Below are 27,063 nucleotides of genomic sequence, written 5' to 3' on the forward strand. Positions count from 1 at the left end.
TATTATGTTTCTGTGTGATGATGCTAGTTTTTCCTCTCATTGTCCCCCCCTCACCTTTCTTCCAGTGTTACCTCTTATTTATTTATTCATTTATTTTACAGGGACAGTGCACATTAATGAACATTTCTGTAAATGTGCCAGAGTTAGCCAAGAGGCTATTTTTCACCTGAAGTCCCTGATACATACATAATAACCGAGCACCTGCTCACTGCCAGTGACTGTAAATGATGAGTAAAATCTCTTGATTTAAGAAAAAGTAATAAATCAATACATTTAATAAAGAGCTAACTGAGCCAAGCACTCTAAACAGGGGGGACTAAAACAGCTCCTGAGCGTTTTAATGGGCTTTAAATTAAGATTTAATAAAAAATTAAGAGGCACATGGACATCGATTCAGCTGTCTCCCTAAATTAATTATGGCAACAACCACCGGGGAAAAAAATGAATAGTTCTAAAACTGTAAAAGTCAAAAGCCATAAAAACAAAGAACAGGTTTAGGTGTACAAGAGATTGAAGACTATCAAGATAACACAAATCAATAAAGTGCGTATGTACATACTTTTATAACATACACACCATACTGGTGTGAACTTATAAATGTACTTCAAGGTTGTTCAATTTAAATGTGTAATTTGACCATTTGAGGCATAGCAGATCATTGAAACAGGCCCCAGTGTGCCTTAGATGTCTCTGGGAGATTTGAGCATGCCAAGAAAGTTTAAAAGGAGTCCTGTTTCTTCTAAAAATAGCAACTATATAGATCTTGTAACCCTCAACCTGCAGGTCGTTTTTCTCTGATGCCACTGAGTGCTAACAGACCTGCTCCCAGACATGAGACAAAACACTTCTGAATGACAGCTGATATAAATAATAATTCAAATTTGTTGTATTATAGTGACCATAAAAAGGAATGAGGAGTCCTGAAAACCATTTGGTTTACTGATTTCTGACAATTTTATCAGGACGGCTTGATGCGAGTAAACGTGAAGGATGAGGAGCAACTTTTAGCCATCGTTTTGACCAGTTTTAAAGGTAAGGAAAGACCATTTATTATGTAAACAGTTCACCGTGAAGTTTATGGATAATTAATGGCAAACAGCGCATTGTTTTTGGAAAAGAAAAAAACATTTTGTTTACTTTCACATTTCTTAAATTAATTGTCACTAGCTTTGAGGACAGATATTGTAAAACCTGTACAAATAAATTACACACATTTTACATGGCAAAATACCACAAGGGATGAATATGAAAATCTGTTTTGTAAGTGGGGTGAACCAACCAGCCCAACAAATCAACAAAACTGTTTGCAGCAGGAGAGTCTTTGCTGCTTTCTATTTCACTATGTGAACCTCTCTTAATATTATGAAATATGAAGTCCTGGATGATTTTGAACAAAAATGAAACATAATTGCAAGTTTCCCTGTTTTTACCGTCTAATACATCCATTTGTAGGCTTATCTTACCTAAAGAAAAATGAAAATGAATTAGCTTCTGTTTTCTATTTTATACTTCTATCATCCTGTCGTTTGTTTCAACACAGTTAATGCATGTCATGATGTCAAAGAAAACCCCAGCGATCATCTGAGAGGTAAATGTGCAAGCTGTATGTGAATGGGATGACGCATAGCTCCGCAAACGCAACTGATTGAGCAACAGAGAGATGGTGAGCAACATGCAGCGCAGACTCCTGCTTTAATTCTTCACCGCATCGACAGCTCCGCGAACACACTGACAGCAATTACGAAGGGGGGTCGTTTTCATCTCAGCGGTGCTACTGAAGTCAAATAAAAACAAATGTCCACGGTGTGAACTGGCGCTATAACGTGGGGGGCTCTCACGTTGTGTATCCTGTTGATCCTGGCTGTCGAGCGTTCAGAGGTGCACAGCTCGTCAGTAGGAAAAGCCTCAGACAGGAGAACCTGGTCGCTCCAACTACACTGGATAATAATTCTCCCCCAGGGGTTGTTCGTCAGTGTTTTGACCTCTATTTTTTTCCCTTTTTCAACATTGATTGAAAGACCTGTGGAGGAACGACAACCTGCGATTAATTTATCAGCTTTTTGCGCCTCTCCTTTGTCCCAGTAGAGCAGGTCGTGATTTTTGTATGCAACATAACGGGATTCGCGGTGGGAGCATTTCCTTTCATCAATGTGCATTGATGTAGCAGAAAACGTGGAGGAGATAAGGTAGGTTTACGCGTGGTTGTAAGACACTGCTGCTGAAAGATACACACGGCAAGCTGGTCCTTGGTGTTTATTGAAACCATATGGGCTCTTTGTAGTTTGTGTGTTTATATATCATCTAGTTTCGACTGATATCCAATTACTATGCATATTCAATAACACCTTGCTTCTCGAGAAGCTCCCACGGTCCATTGTCTCTTGATATGGCCCTGCTTTAACACCAACATGCTGCTGCACTTCTGTTATGACTGGAACATTTATGATGAATGTTTATCTCTCCACAGAAACCTTATCTCAGCACCTGGAACCTGTGGTAAGGATTTCATTGAGGACAGTCAGCAATTAAAGGGATTTCGATTCCTGTCTAAATCGGGAATTACACATCCAAACTGGGATCTATGAGCGGAAAAGTGGCGAAGCCTAAAGAAGACAAGGATGCCTCCAAGGGTAAGACGTGAGCCTTGCCTTGCACTGACTGCTTTGCCCCCTTAATCACAGGTTTTAACGCGACCGTGCACCCAATGGTGCCCAACACGGTGCTCCAACCACCTTTTGAGGTTAGACTGAAAAAAAAAAGCAGCCACTGGATGGGGAGTCTGCCATCCCCAGCTCCCTGCCTGTGGATGTTGCTGTTTGAGCAGTCGCTACCGTAGGCCTACACGCTGCACGGTGTGTCTCTGAGATCACATGCTTTCTTTGCATTGACTTGGTGATCTTCGTAAACAGAGACAATTAGGCAGAGCGAAGATCCAATATGTTGCAGACCGGCAGTCTACACAGGGTCACATATTGAGATTATAATGATGTTTACATTACGAGTAAACATTATTACGCTGATATGATGACAGTGATGTCTCATTGTGTCACTGGCATCCTGTTGAGATGTCCCTTTGTGTGGCTCGCTCGCACCTTTATCCGCATACTGACTCGCACAATCTCGTCACATCTGCACGATCATGACGCGCGGAGCCTTTTTTGGTCTCGTAGCCTTGAGTTTATGACCCATGGCGTTAAATATCAGCCCCTTCCCCTCTCAGAAAAAAAAAGATGTAAACTGCTTCGCCATTGCCATGGACACGGAGCGGAGACCGGGTTGCCAGAGAAACCTGGCGGGGACTAATCACTGTAACCACTCCATCTACACCCGGGTGTGCACGACACTTTACGCACCGACACACACATCACTGCTCCTTTGTCTTGCTGAACGGTTCTCTATTAATACATTAGAGAAATAGACAAATGAATGGTTGTTAACAATGACGTAGTTTTATTGCGTCAGTAAATCTATTTGCAACAATCACAGACTGTCTTTTTAGCCTGTATTGTTATCATTTTCTATAAATATATGTCTGTGGTCAATTATAAACACAGTGTTCCTGGGTGTGTTATCACAACTTACACTACACTTTGGCAGCTTGCCCATTGCAGCCTTCCTATTTATTTTCAGTATAGCAGTTTAATTGGATCCCCTTGTCAGGTCCTGGCTCAGTTTAAGGTGCTCACAACAAATCAATAAACCTAATTGGCTTTTTTTGGCGACACTGCTACAAATGATGACGTAGGCCTGTTGTTACTATAAATATTACATATACAATGGTTGCACTATAGTAACCTACTCTAAATATAGCATGTATGCAGAAACTATTCTTTAGTTGTTGATTTATTTACTTACAGCCCAAGCTTTGAAGTTAATTTGTTATGGATGATTAACTATTAAGATACAATTTGTTATACTTTGTATAGGCTATGATATTGCACGTACTTCATAGTCAGTAGGAATATTTATGATCCACCAATGGCCTAGACAAAAAACGATATCAATTTACATGTAACACAAAAAATAACAACCGTAGTATGATGTTTATCATTTGTGTTAATGATGCATTTACTGCTACTTTTACAAGATTCCCTCCCTTAGACCTTTTAATGTTAAATGTGAACGCTTTTTAGGCTCATCTATCCCGATCACTTTAAAAAAACGTTATTAGAATGACTTGGGTGCAGAGCAAACTAAATCTGGTACGGAGCCTCACTTTTATTTACAGTACTGTATAAAGGATTCATGTTTTTAGGGCCGTGTTCAAACAAATGTATATAAAACTAACTTGTAAAGCTATAGAAGCATGTCATGCTGACAATACAGTAGGCCAAATATGCTCAAAAGAATTGATTTCAAGATTAACCTCCACATCAACTTTGCCTCTCATCTCCCACTGGAAATCAATGGCATAAGTGAAAGGCTGACTCATTCAAGCCCTAGGGCAGCAACATTTCTATAACTCTCTACGAGAGACGAGTTAAAAATAAATAAATAAATTTCTCACCTTTACCAAGAATGCTCAGCAAAGCAGGCTCTAGTTTTATAGATGCACAGCAGAAAGCCAAAAGCTGGGGTGGCTCTGATGCCTTCCAAAAAACCCTAAACTGTAGTTCATTATCTGCATCAGTGAGAGGGTCACTTGGTGCCAGCTGTCCTCCATCAGAGACTCCAATGGCACGAAAGCGGGGAATTGTACAGAGGAGGGGGGGGGGGGGGGGGGGGGGGATCAGTAGTAACACTGTCTGCAATTTTATGAGGCTTTCAGTTACCCCATTTCAACCTTTCTGAACAGCCAAATAAAACTGATAACTGATCCAACATAATCCATAACAGCAGATCTAGGAAATTGAATGATGGTTCTTTGAGTAAAACATGTATTGCTTGTTAGGATTAGGAGTTAGGATGGATGGTTAAGAAATATCTTCCAGTATGAATTGTATTAAATTATTATAGTTATGGGGGTCCCAGTTATCACCACAAACTGACGTGCCATTAAAATTGCGTAACTCAGGACTTCAGTTCAGTTCAGTTCAGTTTTGTCACTGTGTAATCTTTTCTTCAATCCCCTCTAGCTCAGTCATAAAGGCCATAGTTCATGGTGAAGCAGCACATGTGAAAACAGAAAGTATGCAGAGACACAGAGAGAGACATGTTAGGTAGAGGGAGGTAGTGTGTAGCAGAGCTTCAGTATCACCACCGCTGAATCACGTTGTGTTAGTTTCCCCCCGTCCATGTGAAGCTAAGCTGTGCAGACAAAGTGATGTGTCGAATCATGACGTACACATTCTCACAGCTTTACAACTCTCCAGAGCATGAAATACCAACTCTTTGGAGGAGATGCGTTGATGCAACATTGCATCGATTATGCAGACATTTCCACTCTAACTGTCTGGCCATATGACATTAATACAATTCAACCTCACAGCCTTATAGACACCATGAAATGTTCATGATCTGTTTTCAGAACGCCAACTTGTACAGTTTTATGATCACGTTTCGTTTCATGAATGCATTTCTTGCAGATAGTTCATAAATGCCATGTTCATGTGGGCAAAGAACTTTGACTGCTCACTCTGCTCACACTTCATTACAGTGCAGTGCATTGATGGACTACTCCACTCCTGGGTATGAGTGTCAGCCACTGGATTCATGTCCGCTTCAAATTGCAGATCCCAGCCGAGCAGAAGGCATAAGTCTTGCATATTTGCAGGCAGATTAATTCAGCGCAGGGCCCGCCACAGAACTTAATCAATAGAGGCCCAGAGAGGAGTTCAGAGCTGCTTCGTTAATCACAATGCAGGCAGCCGAGCCCTCCATAACACTGACACCTCCTACAACATCATCAGGAGAACCACGCGCCTTCTACAGCGGCGATAACATTCTGTGATCAAAATCTTGGATCTCAGAGAAGCTCCTTTCCATAACATGTGGTCAAGGGAGGATTTGGCCGTTTTATTGTGACATAATTGTATATGTACTGTTCGCTTTAATCGTCACCTCCAATATAATGTTTGAATTATTCTGCAGTAGTTGAAATGTACAATTAGTTTGCTTGTTATTGCATAGTTAGCCTCTGTTTTAGCTGTGACAAGCAGTCATACAGTACAGTGTGCATCGATTGACAAGTCACAGTGATACACACTATAGTGTCTGGTGCACTCACATGGGTGTGTGTGTGCCCAACGAAGTGCAGGAGATTTTCATGTGGGGGGTCCTCAAATTTTAATCCCAGGGTTTGGAAAATGATTTAAAAAACCCAGCAAGCTCACAGGATTTCCTGCTTTTTGACAAGGTCAGCAAAAAAAGTTTTCGCTCTAAGATACTATGACAACGTTCAATCCAAACAGTGAACCTTTTGGACTGCCACTTGTAACAAAGACCATCATACCAAAGTATATAACGATGCAAACATTTAAAAGTTTACTTGTAGACTTGACTAAGTAAAAAAAACACCAATTCATTAAGCAAAATAATGCAATTCAGATTTTTTAGTAAGTATTTATTTGAAAGCAACTTCTATAATCCCACAACATATTCTACTAAAACAAAACATGTTGTTGCATGTACACAGCAGGGTCTGTGAGGACATGTTGTTCTAAACTTTAAGTATATGTGGTGTCAGGATAGTGGAGTTGTTGCCTGTCAGAAGCTTTCCTGGTAGTGACGCAGATCCGGCCACACTGCCTGGAGGAACCTGATTCGCATCACATCAGAGATCTGCCACTCTCAATCGCTGACTTTCACACTGATCGCTGTTTGGGAATGTTTCGAGTCCTTCTCTAAAACTCCTCTGACAGTTTCGTTTTCTGAGTGACACGGGCGCCCTGTGACTGGTGCATTGGCCTCTGGTTCAGTTTTATTCTCTTGGATTTGGTTCAACGTTTTTTGAGTGGGTCAACCACATCATAGGAGTTAATAGTGTCCAGTTTTAGATCAATAAGCAGTGAAAGATATCTACTCACATACAAAGGCAAAGCACATTTTTGATCCTATTAATTTCTATGACTTTGACATGGAATCAAGCTCTGTTTTACGTCATCACTGCCAGTGGTCTGCCCTTAAAATCTCTAAATACCTGACTGTTCTGCTGCATTAGTCAGCTTTCTGCTTGTAATCCACAGAGCCGCATGTCTTCTGAGGTGAATGGCTTTATGATCCGTCCCCTCGATGCCTACTGGGAAATCACATGTCAGCCTCTGTTTTAATTTGCCCTGCCACAGAACCAGTAGAAACATGTCACGGATTCCCTGAACAGCGTTTTCCCCTCCTCAGTGTAGTCACATTAGTCTTTTTTATTCTCATCATTTCTTGCGGTGCTAATACTCCTTTTGGTAGACATTAAGTTGCTCATGTCATCTGGCTTCCTCTCTAAATATTTTCACTCAGAGGAACTGAAGGGTTTTAATCCTCGTTTACAAAATGGCCATGAATGTTAAAACATCTGTCTCTCCGCTCAATCTCACTGCTCTTTTGCAAACACGAGAATACACAAACACAGCAGCAGACGTGGTCATGTGTTAGTGTAATCTCACAAACTGGCCGAAAAATGTGTCGTTGTGACACTGTAGCTGTGAGCAACATTAAAGCCATTCAAACATTGAAGCACAAAACACAATTTTTTAAATAATTGCATGCAACATGTTTTCTTTTTAATTTCTTTCATTAATAATACATTTTAGAGATAATTTATTATGTGCGATGAAGGGAATGTTTTCGCAGCCAAACACTGAGTTGGCACATACAAATATCTTTTCTCAATAGCCTCGGTTTAGATTGTGAGTACTTTTGGCCCATTTGGCTCATGATAATAATTACATTTCTACACTTAAATTCTGTCATCAAAATAATGGTGCAGCTCAGCAAAAGGTGTGGCATTAGCGTCCTACCTGTGGATTTAAGATTACTACAATTTTAGTTTCAGAAATGCACTCTCTGCAACAGTAGTTAATCCCATCCAAAGATAATCCCTTCCCTTGTCATCGTGGTTGTGTGGTTCACCCTGCCCCTGTACCACAGGGCCAGGGCACGGAAATATTTCAGAGTGGGATGAATGTTTTTTTCATGGCATATTCAAAACTATGTCAGGAAGGCTTTACACTGGCATCAGCCACAGTATATGGGACATACTAACCATTTCCTATATATGTTAATACATAGAAGCCACATTTAGGACAGCAATCTGGACGAGGAAGCAGTCGCCATGACCGTTTTTTCCAAAGATGGCATCTACAGAAAACAGCCCTTAAGTGTATCTTTATCTGGTCAGCTTTCCGAGTTGCTCTGAGTACACTGGAACGTTTTCAAGTTTCCTTTCTCACACTCATCACATGAAAGAGATGACAAATTGCAAAGTGAATCAATTCGTACCCGTTACCTTTGCCAGGCGTGAGACAATCCAACTCTGAGTGCTAATGGGCTCACCACATGTCAAACGCGTTTAGCCCATCAGAGATAAAGAGAAGATCTCATCTGTTCAACTGAGCATGTGACAGCACTGACTCATTTGTCTGTAAGAATTCACACCACCCTGAGCTCACTTTCATATTGTGCACAGTATTTGCCACATGCATTTCTAATGGAGCTGAATACCACATGAGTCTTCTTTGTTTATCTCCAAAGAGAATAAGGCACCACTAAAAGTCCTTCAAGAGAATGTCAACACGTTCGCTTCAGGCTAGAATACTATAGTTTGCTTAACATATACAAACATTGAAGTAAAACCAAACGTAAGAGCTGTTGTAGATTGTAAAGGACACAAAGAGGTCAGAGCAGCACATATAATGTCCTGAGGTCACTGTACTTGCCATCACTTGTTGTCGTCATCAAAAACGAACTGCACATAGCCTGGTGAGACTGAAGCACCAAAGTGTGGAGGAAAAGATTAAGAAAAGGGTTTTTTGTTCAGACCGGCACTGATGAAACAAGTCAAGGTCTCTGAATCATGTAGTGTACAAAGGTTTTAGGGCCTGCTGGATTCTATACTTTAAATCAACCTCAGGATTAGTAGTTGCTCTGGACATGGACTAATTAAAGTGGGTGAACATTATAAAGGGGATTAAAGCGATGTAAGAAAGGGAGGCGATAAGGCTGGGCCAATGGTAATCAACAGGAGCCACAGGCTGGAACAGAGCCGGGCTGAGAGACAGCATCCAAATGGCCAGAAGGCCTCTGTAGTACGAGGGCAAATGATTGCCTCTGGTTTGAGCAGAATACAGATCAGTGATTGGCAGGTTCTTAACTTTGAGCAAGGCGGGTGTCTCAGTAGCAACCAGGAAGTCATCAGTACAGCAAACCACCATCTCCCCTGCACACACACAGAGAATAGTTAACAGGATTGCCCATTTCTTGCTCTTCCTAAATCCTGCAGCTCATTTCACAAACAGGTTCCTAACAGGGCCTAACATCAGCTTGCATCAGTCTCACCTCGGCAGGTCCCACTGCAAAGAAACGTCAATTTGGAAAGCAAAGAGGAAGGCCTGACCTGACCTATTAAAAATAGTTTTCAAAGGGCTAACAATAGCTTCGTGAAAACGGATTTGCTATTTGTTGTAACTTATGGATGCCATGTCAAAAACTCCTAACTGTGCTTCCTAGAAACCCTGGAAACTCTTCCTAAACGCTCAGACTATATGTCAGTAAGGTGTGAGGCACCGGGAACAAAAAAGCAGCCAGCAGTTACAGCTAATGATGCCCACACTGACAGTGAGGAGTGAGCGGAGCAACCTCGGGTTTGAAGATATAATTGTTCTGCATTTATTTGAACGACATAATGCCAGTGCACCATGTCGCTAGGCTACTGCTGTTGGCTTAAAACGGCATTTACATTTCTGTATATTCTTTGTGTTGCAGATAATACTTTAAGGAAAGCTGTGATGCAAGCCATGTTTCTATAAACCAAAGCTAATCATTCTTTGGAATGGCTTGGACTCATTATCTGCACTACTGGACACATTCATTTAGGCGTTTGTAGGCATACACCGTTGTATAAGAAATCAAGTTGTGTGTGAATGGAAATGTTGACTAAACATGTGTGTTTTTCTAGTGATGTAGTATTTAAATAAATACCACAATCTTTTTTCAACCTCTACCATATGGTTGTTGTGGCCAAAACTCATTTTGACTAACATACCAAATTTGCCTGAATCTCCAAAAATAAAACACTTTCAAAATCAGCTAAAGCCCAAACAGTTGCATATATTGCATACATATTGCTGTGCTACCTGCTGGTGAGTTGAGTGGATGAGAATTTGTAGTTGTCGTATGGCAGGAGTCGTAAGCCAGAGATAGAGTAAGCAATTTAAGTCGTGCCTCATTAATTAAGGTCTTGACTCACCTCTACCTTCTCCAAGCTGCGTGCACTCTGGAGGTTAATACTATTGACCATATTGATCTATGGGTCACTCACTCAAAATAGCTTTTTCATTAGAATGAAGGTAGGGTCACAGTCTCTAGAGTGAAGGCTGAGGATACAGGAAATAAGAGCTTCCAGGTGTCTTGACTAAAGGGTAGGACGGGTCAACATAATCTAAGCATAGGTGCAGAATAGATCTATAAAGAAGATGGACATACAACAGCTTAAAGACTGTTATGAATATTGCATAGATTAATAAATAGCTGCAGCTACTTTAAAGTCATATATACGTAGTGTATAGATTCAGATCTTTGGACCAGGTTTAATGTCTGGAATGACCGAGGCACTTAGTATCGGCTTCTCTTGAGTTGGACTATGAAAGATGATATATAGCAGAAAGCTATTAGTCCCATTCCTCAGAGAAAGCTCATTCATTCAGCATTGATGAGGACAGAGGATGGATGTAAGGTTAATACATTCAGAGAGATATATTCAACGTGAAGAAGATCAAATAAATTCATTTAATAAGGCACATGGCTGAAATGACACTATGTGAAGTAGTAAATGTCAAAAGAAATGTGGGTGTGGGCCTTTAAACGTGTGGTTCATTTTTGTCAAATGTGAGTGTATGAAACTGATGATGGGAGGGTTAAATGTGAGGAGCCTTCTGTTTGGAGGATGTGAGAAAGAATGGGGAATCAAGACATTGTTAAGATGAGTGCTAAATATAGCAGCGATCCTCTACTGGTCCCTGAAGCCAATTTTACACAGTCTGGAGCAGTGAACATCACGGCTGCGCCTGCCTCCTTCCCATCAGGGAGACATCATTTACATAATGAGACGCTGCCACGGCAACAAAGCCCCAGTAAGCATGGGAGTCGTCAGTCATGGGGGTGGATACCAAGGTGCCTTCAGAACATGCGCTCTCGATGTGCTGGAGGCTGCAGCGCTGTGAATGCCGTCACATGTGTGGACACACAAAGAAATATTCATCGACCCAGAGAGAGAGAGTCCGTACGGAGTGTCGTATTTGATTAGAAAATAAAGGGTGGGAAGGCACCTGTAAATGGATGGTCCCTCTGGGGTGATGATGCTGGAAGGGTTGGAGGTGTGTTTGTGATCATGTGATATGCATATAACAGAGTTACCTGTGGTTTAGTGTTACAAGCATTTTGGTCAGTCTAAGGTACCTTATAAGTATGAGGTGTTTGATAACATTCAGCCCCGAGTGTTTGAGTTGCATTTCTGTATTTCATTCTGTTAGTCTTAAAGATATCAATTTATCCTTGTCTGCCACAAAACATGTTTTCCTAACCTCCAAAGGATCCTCTCTAGCAGGGTCAACACGCTGGCAGAAGCATTGACTATGTCTCTGATTTGTCTATACTAAGACTTGAATTATGCCTCGGCAAAGAAATCAAATCCTAACACCTGTGTGTCGCACTCTGATATGGTTGCTCTAAATCCTGTCAGGAGAAGGACAAGATGAAACATGTTAACATTGTACAAGTATTGTAGAAATATAAATGTTTACAGTAATGTAGTCCAACACAAACGTAACTTGACCTCGCATTCAGTCGACCTTTAGCTGGACAGCAGTGTGATTTCACTTTCCAACCCGACACATTTTTTTTTTGTCAGATGTCATAAGATATACTATGTGGTGAATGATCACATAATTTTCAGAGTAATTAGAGGAGACAAGCCTCTGCCTACACTGCAGTACACAGAGAGAGAGAGAGAGAGAGAGGAGAGAGAGAGAGAGAGAGAGAGAGAGAGAGAGATGAGAGAGAGAGAGGAGAGAGAGAGAGAGAGAGAGAGAGAGAGAGAGAGAGAGAGAGAGAGAGAGAGAGAGAGAGAGAGGAAGAGAGAGAGAGAGGAGGGAGAGAGAGAGAGAGGGACGAGAGACAGAGAGACAGAGAGACAGAGAGACAGAGTGTGAGAAAGAGTGAGAGAAAGAGATCTAACAGTAATCCTTACCATAAAGAAGATGAACAGTGCTGATTAAAAGGTTATATGCAATAACGACAAAACGCTGCAGCTTTGCTTAAAGGTTACAGCGGAGCATTTAAATAGCCTGACTGGCTGTTGTTCCTTGTCTAATACCCCCTTCATTAACCGTAGCAGTTCATTCTAATTTCAGGTTGATTATGTTGTTCTCTGCAGCAAGTAGTGTTTGTCCTTAGAAAAAGAGCAGAACTGCTTCATATAGCCAAATGTTTGATTTCTGACAATTATGCCATGTCCCTGTGTTTCATTTCTCAAGTGGTCTTTTGGCAACGGAACATTCCTTAAACTTTTTTTTCCTCTAATCGTTATTCAACTATTTATGCCATGAATACCTTTGTGTCAGAGCAACCTTTAAAACAGGTCCCACAGCGGAGGGAATGCTGCAGTACCTTCGCTGTAAGACGTGTTTCCAACCAGGAGAGCTGGCTTTTTTCTTGCTTGTTGTATAATGTCTTTTGGCCTATCCGGTGTTCATGTGTTTTGACTTTGGTCTGCATGAGTATTCTAAGGATCTTGCATGGCTATCTTTGTATTTGGCTGTACCCTGTAGATGAACATGGAAGGCATCTGGTGTTTGCTTATCGCCCAGATTATCTCTCGTGTTTGCATTGTGTGTTGCACTGTGCTTGTCTGGATCTATTTACGGTACGTCTGTTTAATGCTCAATTAGTTGATTGACAAAATAAATCAATGATTTAAATCTGTCATTTTGGTCTAAAAATAATATGGTGTAATCTTACCCACATCTCATGCACTTGAAACCTCAACACATTCACACTGGAGCATGAATAATATATGAAATGTGAACATCTGTAGACCCTCACATGCACTCACATTATTTTTCATGTAATCACAGTACATGCCTTCATGCTCACGTCACCATTAAAAACACATGCATCCTTGTAAAAAAAGCTCGATGTTTGATATTTCTGAGACCAAGCATTGAGTTTAGAAGCCCTCTAAAAACATTATCAATCTATTGAACATCGTTACTTCTTCACATGCTTTGACACGTTTCATGGCTTCATTTTAGGTATTGTGTGGACTATTTTGTCACTTAGAAAACTGTATTTGGACCCAGTGGCAATATTTGGTAGGATTACCAGAATGTGTTGTTAACACTGTGTGGAGGCAGTCCTCACACTTGCTCTAAAATCAGTCATCACACCGTTTAAAAAAGCCCTTGTATGGCTCCTTAGCTGTGAGACATAGGCAAGTGAAAAACAATAACACATCATATTATTCTCTGACTGATCAATTCACTTCCTTCACTTGGTATTTTCTTTGAACCCCTGGCAGTTTCGACTTTTCCATTAAAAGCTTCTGGTGCCAAAATGCATCCTTCACCCATCCCCCGACAATCATCTTTTGGTGCAGATGATAACGACTGTAATCCATCAACAAAGCAGACCCTTTACTTTGGTATAAGATTCCAAAAGGTTCTTATCATCCAAATAAAAATATGGTCATATGAAAAGAGAGAAATCCACTCTTTCTGATTGATGGAGTCTGGTGCTTATGTTCATAGGAGGATTTGGAGCAGCAAGCAATTCTGGAGTGTCAGGAAGTGTAAAAGCTTAATGCTTACAACATGCTACTCTGTACTGTCAATGCACAGGCTTCATCAGCTAAATGTGTTGTGAGATTTGCATAGTTTGTGTGTGGGTGGCTGTTCAGCACTTTATGCTGTAAAGCTCTGAGGGACAGATGGCTGCTCAGTCTCATTGGGAGCTGCTCTACCGGTCTCTTGTCTTTGGCCCTTGGTCTCTATCCTGTCTTGGCCGTAACATCACAGTACACACACACACACACACACACACACACACACACACACACACACACACACACACACACACACACACACACACACACACACACACACACACACACACACACACACACACACACACACACACACACACACACACACACACACACACACACACACACACACACACACACACACACACACACACACACACACACACACACACACACACACACACACACACACACACACACACACACACACACACTTGGGAGTGTCTTAGTTCCTTTTACCCAGCAGGCTTACCAAGCTGCCCACTCTGCGATAACCACTAACCCTGCAGCTGAAAATGACCTGACCCATGCTGGAATCTAAAGCAACACGCTCATTGCTGAGACAGGCTACAGGCTTAGCATCTTTTTCATTAAACTTAATGGCGCCACCACTTTACTTTACAAGCATATGCAAGCCTATGGACTTTACTTAACGATTAGTTCAACTTAAGCGTCCACATTATGAGTTGTTCTTCATTTCTATATAGAGCTTTCTGCCAATTACTATGCCATTTCATTTCAGATGATCAATTCAAGTAAATGTGCCCCATAAAAAGTAGAATTGCTTTTTGTAGTTCATGTTTGCAACCCATGTATGTACAAACTACCACCACCAATTAAAGATTATTAGTTTACAATGAAAATGAGACATAAGTGTAGCAGACGCTGAGGGTTTTAAAGTACCTTCAGTGCCCTCATAAGCTGTGTCTTATTACAGCTCCACTGCTGCCTTCACCTGATGAATAAGGTGATACGTGGGCAAAGCTAGCGGGATAAAATGCAATAACTTCCAGTTGTTTTTAGATTCAGATTACTGTATCGGCCATTAGATTTGAATAACATGGAAATATCTTTATGGCACTAGCTTCAAAAGAAAACACACACACGAAACACACCTTGCACCTCATATTTGCCTCAAAAATCTTAGTTAAATCTGGCTCCTATTGCATCCACTCTATATTTCAACACAGTTTTAAAGCGGGAGATTCCCAAACAGTTGTTTCTATGTGCAGCTGAACTGTGACCTTTATACATTTGTTGGAATTGTAATTGGTATTCTAATGCAGCATCATTACTTACTGCATATCTTCTGCTCTGAGTTTGCTGTACATAGACAAACGTAACCCAGAGAAGAAAGCGTTAGAATGCAGTTCCAGTCCCTGATTGTGTAATTAGCCACTACCTCAATAATGAGGCACTAATTACCAAAAGATCACGTGTGCAAATTGAATGAACGATGCAGTGTGGATTTGGTCGGCGTACTTTTGGCCTTAGTGAGCTACAATTGACAAAGAGAGAGTGGAGTGAGGTGAAATGGTTAATATATCCCCAGCTCATGGTAGATTTGATGACAGCTGCTCCATCTCTGCTCATCCGGCTCTGAATACAATTGAAAACTCTGGCATCTATTTATATATATGCATGTTTGTGCAGGTGTGTCAAGCTGAGGAAGTGTTTTTATTCAATCATCTCTGTGTTTGCTCTCCTTTGTAGAAGATTTTGCGACGGATAAGAAGCTGCGAGTGTACAGGAAGTACGGCACTTCTCTCTCTTTGCTCCTAACAGTCTGAGCATGAACACATACGCAAAAGAACAGGCTGTAACACACCAACAAATACACACACACACACACACACACACTCAAATCAGGAGAGGATATAGGTTTTAACTGCAGGCGCATACATGTTTTCAGTCCCTCAGATTTACAATGTTAAGCAAATCTTTGCTCGCAGAAGTAAGTTACACACGTGATGGCTGTGTAATCTGATTACATGCCAAGTAGAACAACATATTATAGAAGCTCATCATTCAAATACAAACAGTTGCATCACTTGTTGGTTTGTTGACACCATGTCCAGGTGAAACCCATAAGTAAGGGCTTCAGTAAACCTCCCCTTTAAGTGTGAAATCCAAATGTCGCCCAGACATAATTACAGTGCTGCTGATATTATGCTTCTAGCCCGGTTTTTCAAACTATTTTGAGCTGAACTAATTAAGTTGTTTGTCTTTGCAAAGTGATCTCCGCTTGCCCACTGCTGCTTACTAATGAGTAGTTGTGTCACGGCACTCGGCCTGCTGATTGAAGGAATGATGAAAGCAGAGAAATGGAAGGAAAATGACCCGATGTTGGAATATCTTCTAACAGGCTGTGCTGAATCTGTTTGGGATTATTAACAGGCAGTTGTGTGGGTACTCTGATGGCACCTGTGGAGGTATTTCACAACACATGTTTCCTTCATTTGAGACACACTGGAGATTAAGGAGACATTGAGTTGTTCTGTTACACATGGGAGTACTGTTCATTAGATTTATACAATTAGAAGTAAGGATTCAAACACACATGCCCCATAATCCTGAGAAGAGCTTTGACATCAACTATGTCCTGTTTAGTTATGATTATGCATTCCCATGGCTGCAATTTCCCAGTGTAAAAATGATGAAAACATTATAAAGTATTAATGAAACCCCTTATTACACTCCCTTTTCCTCACGGTCCATCTGTATTATGAGTATGTTACAAAGACTCATACAGTAGTTTTGCCAAAATATGGCTACACACTGGCAGGGCTTGAGGAGGCCAATAAAACGGCACCAAAGCGGTGTATTTACTCATATTTTGGCAACAACAATGGCTCAAACATACTGAGCACACAGATGGACAATGGAAAAAGGGTCAACGTTGCAAAAGTAGCTTGAGTAGTTTCCATGAATTTATTTTGCCTTAAAACTTGCCATTGTCCCATTTCTTTATATTTTATGATCTTAATTCAAGCCGACCACAGCCGTTTTTGGTAACACTTTATTTTGATAGTCCATAGTTAACACTCTATAAGTCATCAGTTGACATTCAACAACTTTGTTTCAACAGACAAGTAACATGCATTTAACTAACTGCCAGTAGAATATAAGGTACATCTCAAGTGTTGATTTATAGATTGTACAAAAAGTGTCTGTTGACTGTCAACATGTTTTTTGCAACAGGTTATTAACCGATTTTCAACCCTACTATCTGTAGATTGTGTCAACATCTTCAAAATTGACAATCAACTACTCAAAATCAATCTGTCAGTTGAAAGTCAACAGGGTCATGTCGACTATCTGTTGATAATCTGTTGAGAGTCAAGATGTCAACTAAAGATTATACATTACTAAGTCATTAACCATTAGTTGATGATCAACAGATAAGCAATTTTAGAGTTTAGTTGACTATCTGTTGATTGTCAACTAATCTAGAGTTGACTATCAGTATACTTTTAGTAGGTTCTCCACTAAGTGTTTGTAGGCATGTGTTAGGACTATCCAATTAAAGTGAAAAACAGTTGAGAACAGTAGAAGTAGTAGTAGTCACTTCGTAGTCCTTTAGTAGGATTGAATGTGGTTCACAACTGTTCAGTGTTTTTACTTGTAGTATATTATTAAAATAAAAAAGCTTTCTTTCTCTGATATGCTGCATATAGTGTTTGTTCTACTGTGCTTTATAGTCTAGCATTGACTTCAGTTATCCAGTGTTCGTGATCAGTTGTGCAAAAGATTTCGCTTTATTCCCATGTCTGTTGCATATAATTAGTGGATGAATGTATGTGTTCTGTTGATAGGTTATAGACTTTCTACTGTTCTCAACTGTTTTTCACTTTAATTTGATAGTCCTAACACATGCCTACAAACGCTTAGTGGAGAACCTACTAAAAGTATACTGATAGTCAACTCTAGATTAGTTGACGATCAACAGATAGTCAACTGAACTCTAAAGTTGCTTATCTGTTGATCGTCAACTAATGCTTAATGTAATAGTCAACTAAACTCTAAAGTTGCTTATCTGTTGATCATCAACTAATGCTTAATGTAATAGTCAACTGAACTCTAAAGTTGCTTATCTGTTGATCATCAACTAATGCTTAATGTAATAGTCAACTGAACTCTAAAGTTGCTTATCTGTTGATCGTCAACTAATGCTTAATGTAATAGTCAACTAAACTCTAAAGTTGCTTATCTGTTGATCGTCAACTAATGCTTAGTTACTTGTCGGTTTGAACGGTGCTGTTGAATGTCAACTGATACATGCCAACTTATGCACTGTTGACATGCTACTAAATGTCAACTGATGACTTATAGAGTGTTAACTATGGACTATCAAAATAAAGTGTTACCCCGTTTTTACCTGCCTCTGGGAGACTACAGTAGCAATACTAATTGTTTGGCACTTTCTTTTATTTCTTTGCATTTCTTGAGTTCTTGCTTGTTCTAAATAGATAGAGATGGTAAAAAGGACATTTGTGGAAATAAATAAAATATTCTGTTAATAGATAGATTATCTCTGCTGAGCATGTGTCCAGTTTGAATATTACAGCAGTGAGAAGTGAAATCCTGGCTTTTATTTTGAAGGATCAGTATTTGACCTCCTACCTCACAGTGTGTAAAAGCAAACCCTCAGAGGCAGGGTGAACTGGTATAAACCCTAATGGCTTTCCCATCTGCTGTGTCTGGGTAGGTTTGGGCTATTGACGGCCCCATGCTACTTCATGTCATTTAATACACAACATGGAGGGAGAGGAAGAGCAGTCATGTAATAATAGATTAGCCCGAGGACATTATTTGAAACAAGGTGTGAGTGTGTGCATGTCTCATTCAATGCATGATCAAATAGTAATATGTAAAGACTGTGCGTGTCTGAGTATGCACTGTATGCATATGTGTTGGCAAGTATATAAATGAACATTTGCATGCAGATGCATTTATGTGTTGTAGCATGAATATAGCATGGATGAAGTCACAGCGTGTGGTAACATGCATAACAAATCTACACACGCTCACTCTCATTCAAGGCACAGCATCAGCTTTAAAATGACTACAAATGAATAGTTACTCCCATCCAAACAGCACACCAGCATTTAAAACAATCATTATTTAAGTCATTTCTGAGATTCCCTATTGCAACATCAGTGCATAATATATTTCACATTTGAATGTGGAAGGGAGGAGTTCTTGGACACTCAAAGTGACTTTTTAAGACTGGAATATATGTAAAGATAATAAAGATAAAGCCAAAGCATTTTCAAGGTAAAATGCAGAAATATGAACTTCCGAGCACACACTCATTGAACACAGCTGCTGATCATCCTCCTTTGTGCCTGTCATGACTGCTATTAATGTACAGTATGTGTCCATTAGGGTTGGCATGGCAGAGGCCCATGCATGCGGTCTTGCAAGGTTACTTCAAGTGACTCCTCTGGCCTGAGGGTTTCATTCTGCCTCACTCCTGCTCTCTCTCAGCTTCTCTCCGTCTCTCACACTTTGAATCGTGCTGAACTGTAGGATGCTGTCTGAGCCAGCAGCAGTCTGAATGCTGATGAATGTCTGCACAGATAACCTGCGACTGATCTCACTGTCTGACTTCCCTCTAATTCAACCCTGGTGTATCCAGCCAAGTAAAAGAAAGAAAAATAAATACATCCATATGGGTCACACACATCGACAAAGCACTGTTGAGCTGTGCTGAACTACAGCAAGAGCAGTTATGGCAAATGAAATCAGCATTTATGTGCTGATGTATTTTCTCAAGTGTATTCAAATGATCGTCCATTGACAGAGAAATAATTATAACTTGTGTTACCCTTTCTGTAGATAAATGCTGTAAGTGCTTTAGTAACAAGCCCACTGCTGCAGTAACCTTACAGAAAAATGTCTCTAGACTTTTTGCCATCACCTCTTTGTTTGTGCTCACACCACTTGCTTCTTTTACATCGCCTCAAATTACTTTAAGCAACACATTAGTTATCTCTTTTTTGAAAGGGTTTGAATATAGTCTACTTCTCTTCCATCACCTCCACTGAGAACAAAATGTCACTTTTCCTCCCTCAGTGACTCTTAGATGTTATGTTGTCAAATGTTATGTTGCCCTGCTGGCCAACAAGCTTGTAATATCCAAGGCCAGGAGTTTAACAGTGGCCGTCTGGGCTCTCTGCGGTCTGGATGTGTGAGAGCAGAGTGAGCAGTAATAAAAACAAAAGATTGAAGTTCAAATTGAAGTGCAATAACATTTGAACATCAAACAATGCAGGAATAGAAAAACTAAGAAAGCATAATTTCAATACTATAACAACTCTGAGTTATACCTTCCTCTTCACATGCACCTCATCACCTCACCTCTGTATTACCCCATCTTACCCCTCTATTGCCTTCTGGGATTCTCTCCTCTTCAAGCTCCACTGACTTGTCCTCATGCTTAGCACTCCTCTTGATCCGCACACATCCTTCAGGTAGTCACCTGCTTCTCTGTGATATCACTCAACATGATGAAACAGGAGGCGTTTCTCTAATCATGAGTGTGCCTGTGTAGATTTTTGCATCTGCACTTTCAACACAATGCCTGTTAACATGCAATCGGTGCATGGTTGAGCAACAGTGAGAGTAGCAACACAAGGGTGTCGATCCCAGGGTGCACTGGGAGTGCTTGAGGAAATGTAAGCAGCTTAAGCAGTTCATGATGTTGTCATCTCTTCTCAGCTGAGCTCCCAAAATAACAGGCCCTCTGGGTACAGAGTGGCAGCGCTAAGCAGGGGACAGTCAACAGACAGACCCAGAACAGCCCGGCCCAGATTAGACCAGATCTAGCCCAGTTCCTCAGTCCACTTTAATTCAACCTGCTCAATATAACCTTGAAAGGCAGAATATATTCCAGCAGTCTGGGCCTTTACATGGTGTGACAATTCTCATCTTCTGTACCCAGAAACCTGCAATGCTCAGTCTATTTGATAAAAGCCTGAATGCAGCAGGCCGTTATAAAGCACTGCCGTAGCGGGCTCACGTGATGAGCAATCATCTTTAATGTGCATGCTCTCTGCCTGAGCCTAGTGTGGCTGGTGAGGTGGTCGTGGGGCTGGTGGCAGGGGAGGCAGGATTACCGTGTCTCACTCTCTCACACACAAAAACCCTTTGAATAGGCCCCATTAAGTAGCTAAGTGTGTCGGAGAAGGACTTTACACTTCCACGAGACAGCAGAGAAACAGAGAAGTGTTTAAGTCTCCTTGCTGCCCCCTTTCTCACATCTAGGTCAGAATGTAGGCTATAGGACATGCAACCTATGTACCGTATATTCTGAGCATAGTAACACCAAGCATATATGGGGGAATCACCATGAAGCGGCCCATTCTCTATGTCTCCAGCATGTGTGATGTAGCACACATAGTGTTTGATGTCATGTTACGCAGTGGACGGATATGACTATACATGGTGCGCTATTTGAAGCATATTTGTCGCCCCTGATGCAGCACTGTAGGAGTATGGGGATGAGCTCATTCTCACCTGTAAAATGTTCTCTGAATTATTCATGAGTGAGAGCTAAACTGGATGAAGCTGACAATAAGCTATTTCTGGAAAGTTACATTTGAATATTATATAAAAAAGAAAACCCTCTGGATTATATTGCCATATTTTGCGTGTTTTAAGCAGGATGCCAATATATTCCATGGTTTTCATTATTGTCCTTCTTACCTCTGTTACTGCAGGACTTTCTGGTGGCCATAATAACCTGCACACATATCTACTTTGTCTCTGCTGTACACTGACAAATAAATACAGAGTGTGTGATCATATATTTAGATAAGGTCGGGAGGCCCGTTCATATCAATCTTTTTTCTATTTCTGTGTCTCTATTGGAGAATGACATATAACAGTGGAGGAAGAAGATAAGACAAACAACTGATTCAAAATTCCATCTGTATTTGACAGGATGAGTGGTTGTTGTGCATCTGTTGTGATGCTGTCTTTCAAATGACAAGGGTAATGTTACATCACCTAAAACATTATCCCTTCCATTTTAAAAATAGTCACAACAAATACTTTATTAAAACATGTTTAAATTATTTTGAGGGGCCCAGATGGCACAGCAGCACTATGCCAGAGGTTAGATGAACAAAACAGTAGTTGGCCAGGGACCCTATCAACCAACATTACAACACATAGCAGTGTAGCCCATCCACATCTTTACCCAGTAATACTAAATGCATAAAGCTGCAATTTTAAAACTCAGCATACACATTAGTCTGTTCTTGTCACAATACATTAACACCTTCCCAAGGTCAGAACCCTAATTGCAGCGTACATTTCCCCTCTGGCCTGTTGTTAAACTCCGCTCTCCGGGTGCCACCAGTCAAAATACACAATCCATTTGAGTTGTCAAACCAAGGTTGTATCCAGTTTGAACCATTTGTTTAAAGAAATGATTGCTTGCTAAGCTGTCATCATGCTCTCAGCCTTGGAGTTCCATGTTCACAGTTTTGCTCCTACAGGGTATCATTACCCTGTTTATGGCCCAGGTCAGGGGGCAGGGCACGGAGTCAGCGGGAAGGCATGCTGAGGATGAGGAGAATGATGGTGGATGGAGTGATACGGTGTCGATTGCTCCTGTGCTATTTGCCTTATCTTGTGGTTATAATGCTTTTTTTTTCAGGGTGACCCCTGAGGTGGTGAGGTGTGACGGATGGAGGGATAAAGAAATAGCTTCTACATCTTGTCAGAGGTTGAATTAGTTCATTGGGGTTACAGAGACTGACTGTGCTATATTTAGCCCTCTTTTACAGGTCATTTGTTTCTGAGAATTATGACCTTTTTTTAATCTAAAGAGGCTCTTTCAATCTCTTAGGTATTGGTAAATTATAGGGATTATACTTTTAAATTAATATTCTTTATATTTAATGTGCAATTTGTGCACTAAACTAAAGACTGTTTGTCCGATAAGACCATCATCTTGGTCTTTTTCAAGTCTCCTCATCCCTGTCTTTGTCTTTATGTATCAGTGTCTTCCTTCTGCTCAGAGTGGTCGCATCCTGATAGACACCTTCCATCATCTCTAGCTGCTTTACCCACAATCCCCTGTGGATAGTGAAACTGCAGGCCAGCAGCAGCAAAGGTCATGGAAAGCCACTGCTGCTCGCTTTGTTGATTAGTTTTTCTTACCTACATTATTAATCCTAGCTGTTTAGCTTACCATGCTGTGTGGAACATGTCATATAATAATAGTAACAATCCACTTCACTTTATTTCACTTTTTTAATTTGAGGGTTTTTAGTGAAAGCATAGTGGCTGACGTTGCAAAATACACAGAATGAGAAGCACTCACAAAGCCCTCTTCTGGAAGGACTACTTGACCCTAATGGCTTTTTGACGTACCCTGGTAATCAGAGTTACGGTGGAAAAGTTCAGTTAAGGGAATTGCACTGGATCAGAGGTGCTTTATGTACTGAACTACGGTCCCTCTGGGTTTTATGGCCTCAAGCCATAATGTAATGTTTGTGGCTAGGTCATATGAAGGACAAAAGCAAGTCAAGTCTGCATTAGATTTGAACTTGATGAACCGTAAAGGGCGCACCAGTTGGAAGACTGTGAGCGTGATGTATACACTTGTAAGCTCCTCCATCTACCGTATGCCTCCAGTGGGTGTTCATGTCTGCTGCCTAAGGTCTACTGCTCTGAAAATAATGAGGGCTGTGATGTCAAGCATCTACATAAGGAATGGCAAAAAACGAAACATTCAGCCGGAACAGTTTAAATGAATCCATGACCCTAGAAAACAGACAGCAAACAGCTCTGATGTGAACGTGGGACATCAGTGTCCACAAGGGATTCGGGCTTGTTTCTCTCCACACAAATGTGATTCTTGTGGTTCCAAATGTCTTCATGTAATTCATTCATGAAAATATGGTTCTACTTATTTCACATATAAAGCATTTACTTCAGTGTACCATACTGTAGATCTGTGAGACAATGGAGGTTGATTTTGAAGCCTTTGCAAAGAAGGCATTGCCTTGATCATGATGGACCTGGAGATGATATTGACTTCAACTGATCTGCATAATGTGCAGGGATGAGGTCATTATTCTGAGACGCTGATATCGATCTTCACATGTGATGTAAACCATGCTGCATGATTTCAAATGCTGCCTTCCTTTATGCGTTGCATTCTGCCATATTATGAAGCACCAAGGATATCAGGTTTATTCTCAGTATCTCTCCATCTCAGCTGAATAGGACATCTGGCCCTGTAGCAATACAACCATAATAACATGAGGAAATGGAGGCTGTATCAAGTATCTCTCTCTTCATTCTATTTCCATTGGTCTAGTGTAGCAATTTGGCATTTGTTTCCAATGTGCTGCTTGTTTTTGTTTTTGTGTGGCGAAAAGTCAGAGCTGACCTATGAAACTGAGGCTATAAAGCTTATTATCTCCAAAAGAAATGGCTTTCTAAATACATATACCAGTGCTTTCAGTTTGCCATTAAAAGATCATTGCTGTCTAAGCCTGGGCAGTGACTTGTGTTTTTAAAGCAAGGAAGCTGTAGTTTTTAATCCAGTTTTGTTATTCAACATGAACTATAGGCCTTCTTAGGAAAAAGCATTCATACAATTGCTGCTGTCATCGAATGACAGAGCACAAATGCGCCCTGCAGTGATTGCCGTAAATATCCATTTACTGCATGTATGGTCATTAAATATTTAACAAACCTTAGTTGACAAGGAATCTTACTGCAGAGGAGCAGTTGACAAACCGTCTTTCATTTCAGCAGTATTTGCTTAATGGCCTACAATTTGTTTTGCTCAGAACAACAAGGCAAAATCCACGTTAGCAGTATAGACAGGAACATACACACTTTGCTCACGTTGACAGCACAGATCCTGGCATGCATACTGATTCACCGCTGCTTGTTTTGAAAGAAGGGTGGTTGGGTTTTGAAGTGAATCATCTCTGACACGAAACAGCAGGTAAAGCCCACTCACATTGTACTCAACAATGTAGGAATCAGGGCAGATAAGTATGATGAAGCCATTAATGCCTAATTGTTACAATTGTCTCTCATTAAACAGTTATCGACAACACTAATAGCCCATATCCCCTGAGAAATACTGCCTCAATTGAGAGATGTCTGTAACATTGCTGTGTTGCACTCCAGCCACCCTGTCTCATTTCTCCTTTCAAGCCGTGGATGTTGTCATGGTTATTATCTGCAACAGTGTCAAGCAGTTTAGTGTTTTGTGGCCTTGTCAGTGTTGGCTGTTCATACAAACACCCAAACAGCTGTGGCACCATTAATGAGGGAAAAACACAATAATCCCCGTGTGCAGGTGGCGGAAAATGCAAGTACTGGCTCAGCTATTCATTCATCCATCGGCAACCGATCGTTTAGTGAATACATGAATGAAATCAAGTGGAGCTAAACCCGAGACAGAGCGTTTTGGTATGTTTCCCCAACTGCTCCCCTGGCCTTGCAGTGCGGACTGTTCTGGAAAAGCATGAAAGGGTAACAAGCGGTTTTCAGTTACCGAACCATTTTCACACGGGGATCTTCAACAACTGGCCCTTTCCTTCATCTCACACCGTCCCTCCCTGTAGCTGTCGTTCACTCGCACGACATCAATGAATAGTTGGGCAGCTCTTTCCAGGTCTTAAGGATTAAGTTGTGTTGTGTTAAAGATAGTTGCTGGGGTAACCTGAAATTGCAATACCGTTGTTTTATTCTGATGTGCCTTATTATACCACCAACTCTTCTGCAGTGGTTTGACCGAGGGTTTAAATACAATGTTTAATATCCTGAGCCAGATCAGACCAAAAGCTTCTCTTAATTGAACTGATAGTTGAGCAAAGTCTGTCAGAATTAAAAGTTGTCATGTCCTTTAAAGACAAATAAGAGCTTCAGTGATCGTGAGTGCATTGGTGCATTTTGTTAATTAGAGTTACTCAATTTTGAAAGAGGGTACGTCGATCAATTAATGACACAATTCTGCTAAAGAATGGCTACAGTTAATGTGGAAAATGCACCATGACTCTTTCGTTGAATCATATTTTTGGTTTGTTTTAGTTTTAGCCTACTTAAGTTGGATTTATAGTAGTGAGTGAAGGGGTCGCGACAGAGCAGCCATGCCAACAGTATGCACATAGCTGGCATAGCTACTGTAAGCTGTAGGTGATGTGAGCCTCTTAAATAACATAAAGCTATAAGTAGGGGTTACAGCAGATTCTGTGGAAAATTGTGATTGATCAGCTTGAGCCTTTTATTTCCTTTCTTGTGCATGAAGGGATTGTTGATAATGTTGATAAATCAACTTTGATGAAGTTCTGCTTTTCACGTATACACATCCAGCCATGAGTCATTCCCAATGCAAGACTTCTGATGTTCTTGATTGATGTTGTGTATCACAGTGAAAATAACTCAACAGTGATTGCAGGGTGTTGTCTACTCTTGGATTTGAGTTGGATGTACATCCAGTTCAGAACATGTGTGTAACAAAATAATCTAAGGAATGTAAACGCATTTACGATCCATCCATCTACTGTTGCAGCGGTGCTCTCAACGGGTGAAATCAGATCAGTGGTGCTATCAACGGGTGAAATCAGATGCTGTTAAACTATAAATCAAAACTAAAATCTACGATGGCTCGGGCCAGAGTCCTGTGAATCGCTTTCATCTTGGTTAATCCAGCTTCATACGTCAAACTCCGTCATGCATATTACATTAAGCGCTGTAAGGTTACACAGTTACAGGAAACTTTATTATGGCACTGTCTACATTTTTCTTTTTATAGATCATGCTGACTGAATATAAATGTAATTTCCAAGGTTTGACCTGCCTCTTGTGAGAACAGTCTTGAGGCCAGTAATCCCTGGTGAAATGTTGTCAATAAAAACTACCATCACCCTGGTTAGTCACCTGTTGCCTCTGCAAGGGGTTGTAAATACCGCGAAGAGTGTAGATTTCTGTTTACCACTTGTTGTGTGAGTGTTGTCGGGTGTCAGCGCATGCCGTGTGTGGGTGGTTTGATAACGCTGAGTAAAGCAGCTGTCTTAAGCGGTTCCTGTGTAATTGAAATCCCTCTGATCAGGAGC

At 40.8% G+C, this 27,063-nt stretch overlaps 1 protein-coding gene across 2 annotated transcripts in view; it reads left to right on the forward strand.

The window, feature by feature from the left end:
• The first annotated feature begins 1,697 nt into the window (after nucleotides 1-1,697).
• Nucleotides 1,698-27,063, forward strand: part of fgf13a (fibroblast growth factor 13a) — an 82,891-nt gene continuing 57,525 nt past the window's right edge. For both annotated transcript variants that reach the window (XM_034135891.1, XM_034135907.1), the window contains exons 1-2: nucleotides 1,698-2,186; nucleotides 2,468-2,630. In XM_034135891.1, the coding sequence (XP_033991782.1) occupies nucleotides 2,582-2,630 (49 nt within the window). In that variant the 5' untranslated portion in view covers nucleotides 1,698-2,186; nucleotides 2,468-2,581. The remainder of the gene's footprint in view (nucleotides 2,187-2,467; nucleotides 2,631-27,063) is intronic.

Source organism: Trematomus bernacchii, unplaced genomic scaffold, assembly GCF_902827165.1.
Source record: "Trematomus bernacchii unplaced genomic scaffold, fTreBer1.1, whole genome shotgun sequence".
NCBI lineage: Eukaryota > Metazoa > Chordata > Actinopteri > Perciformes > Nototheniidae > Trematomus > Trematomus bernacchii.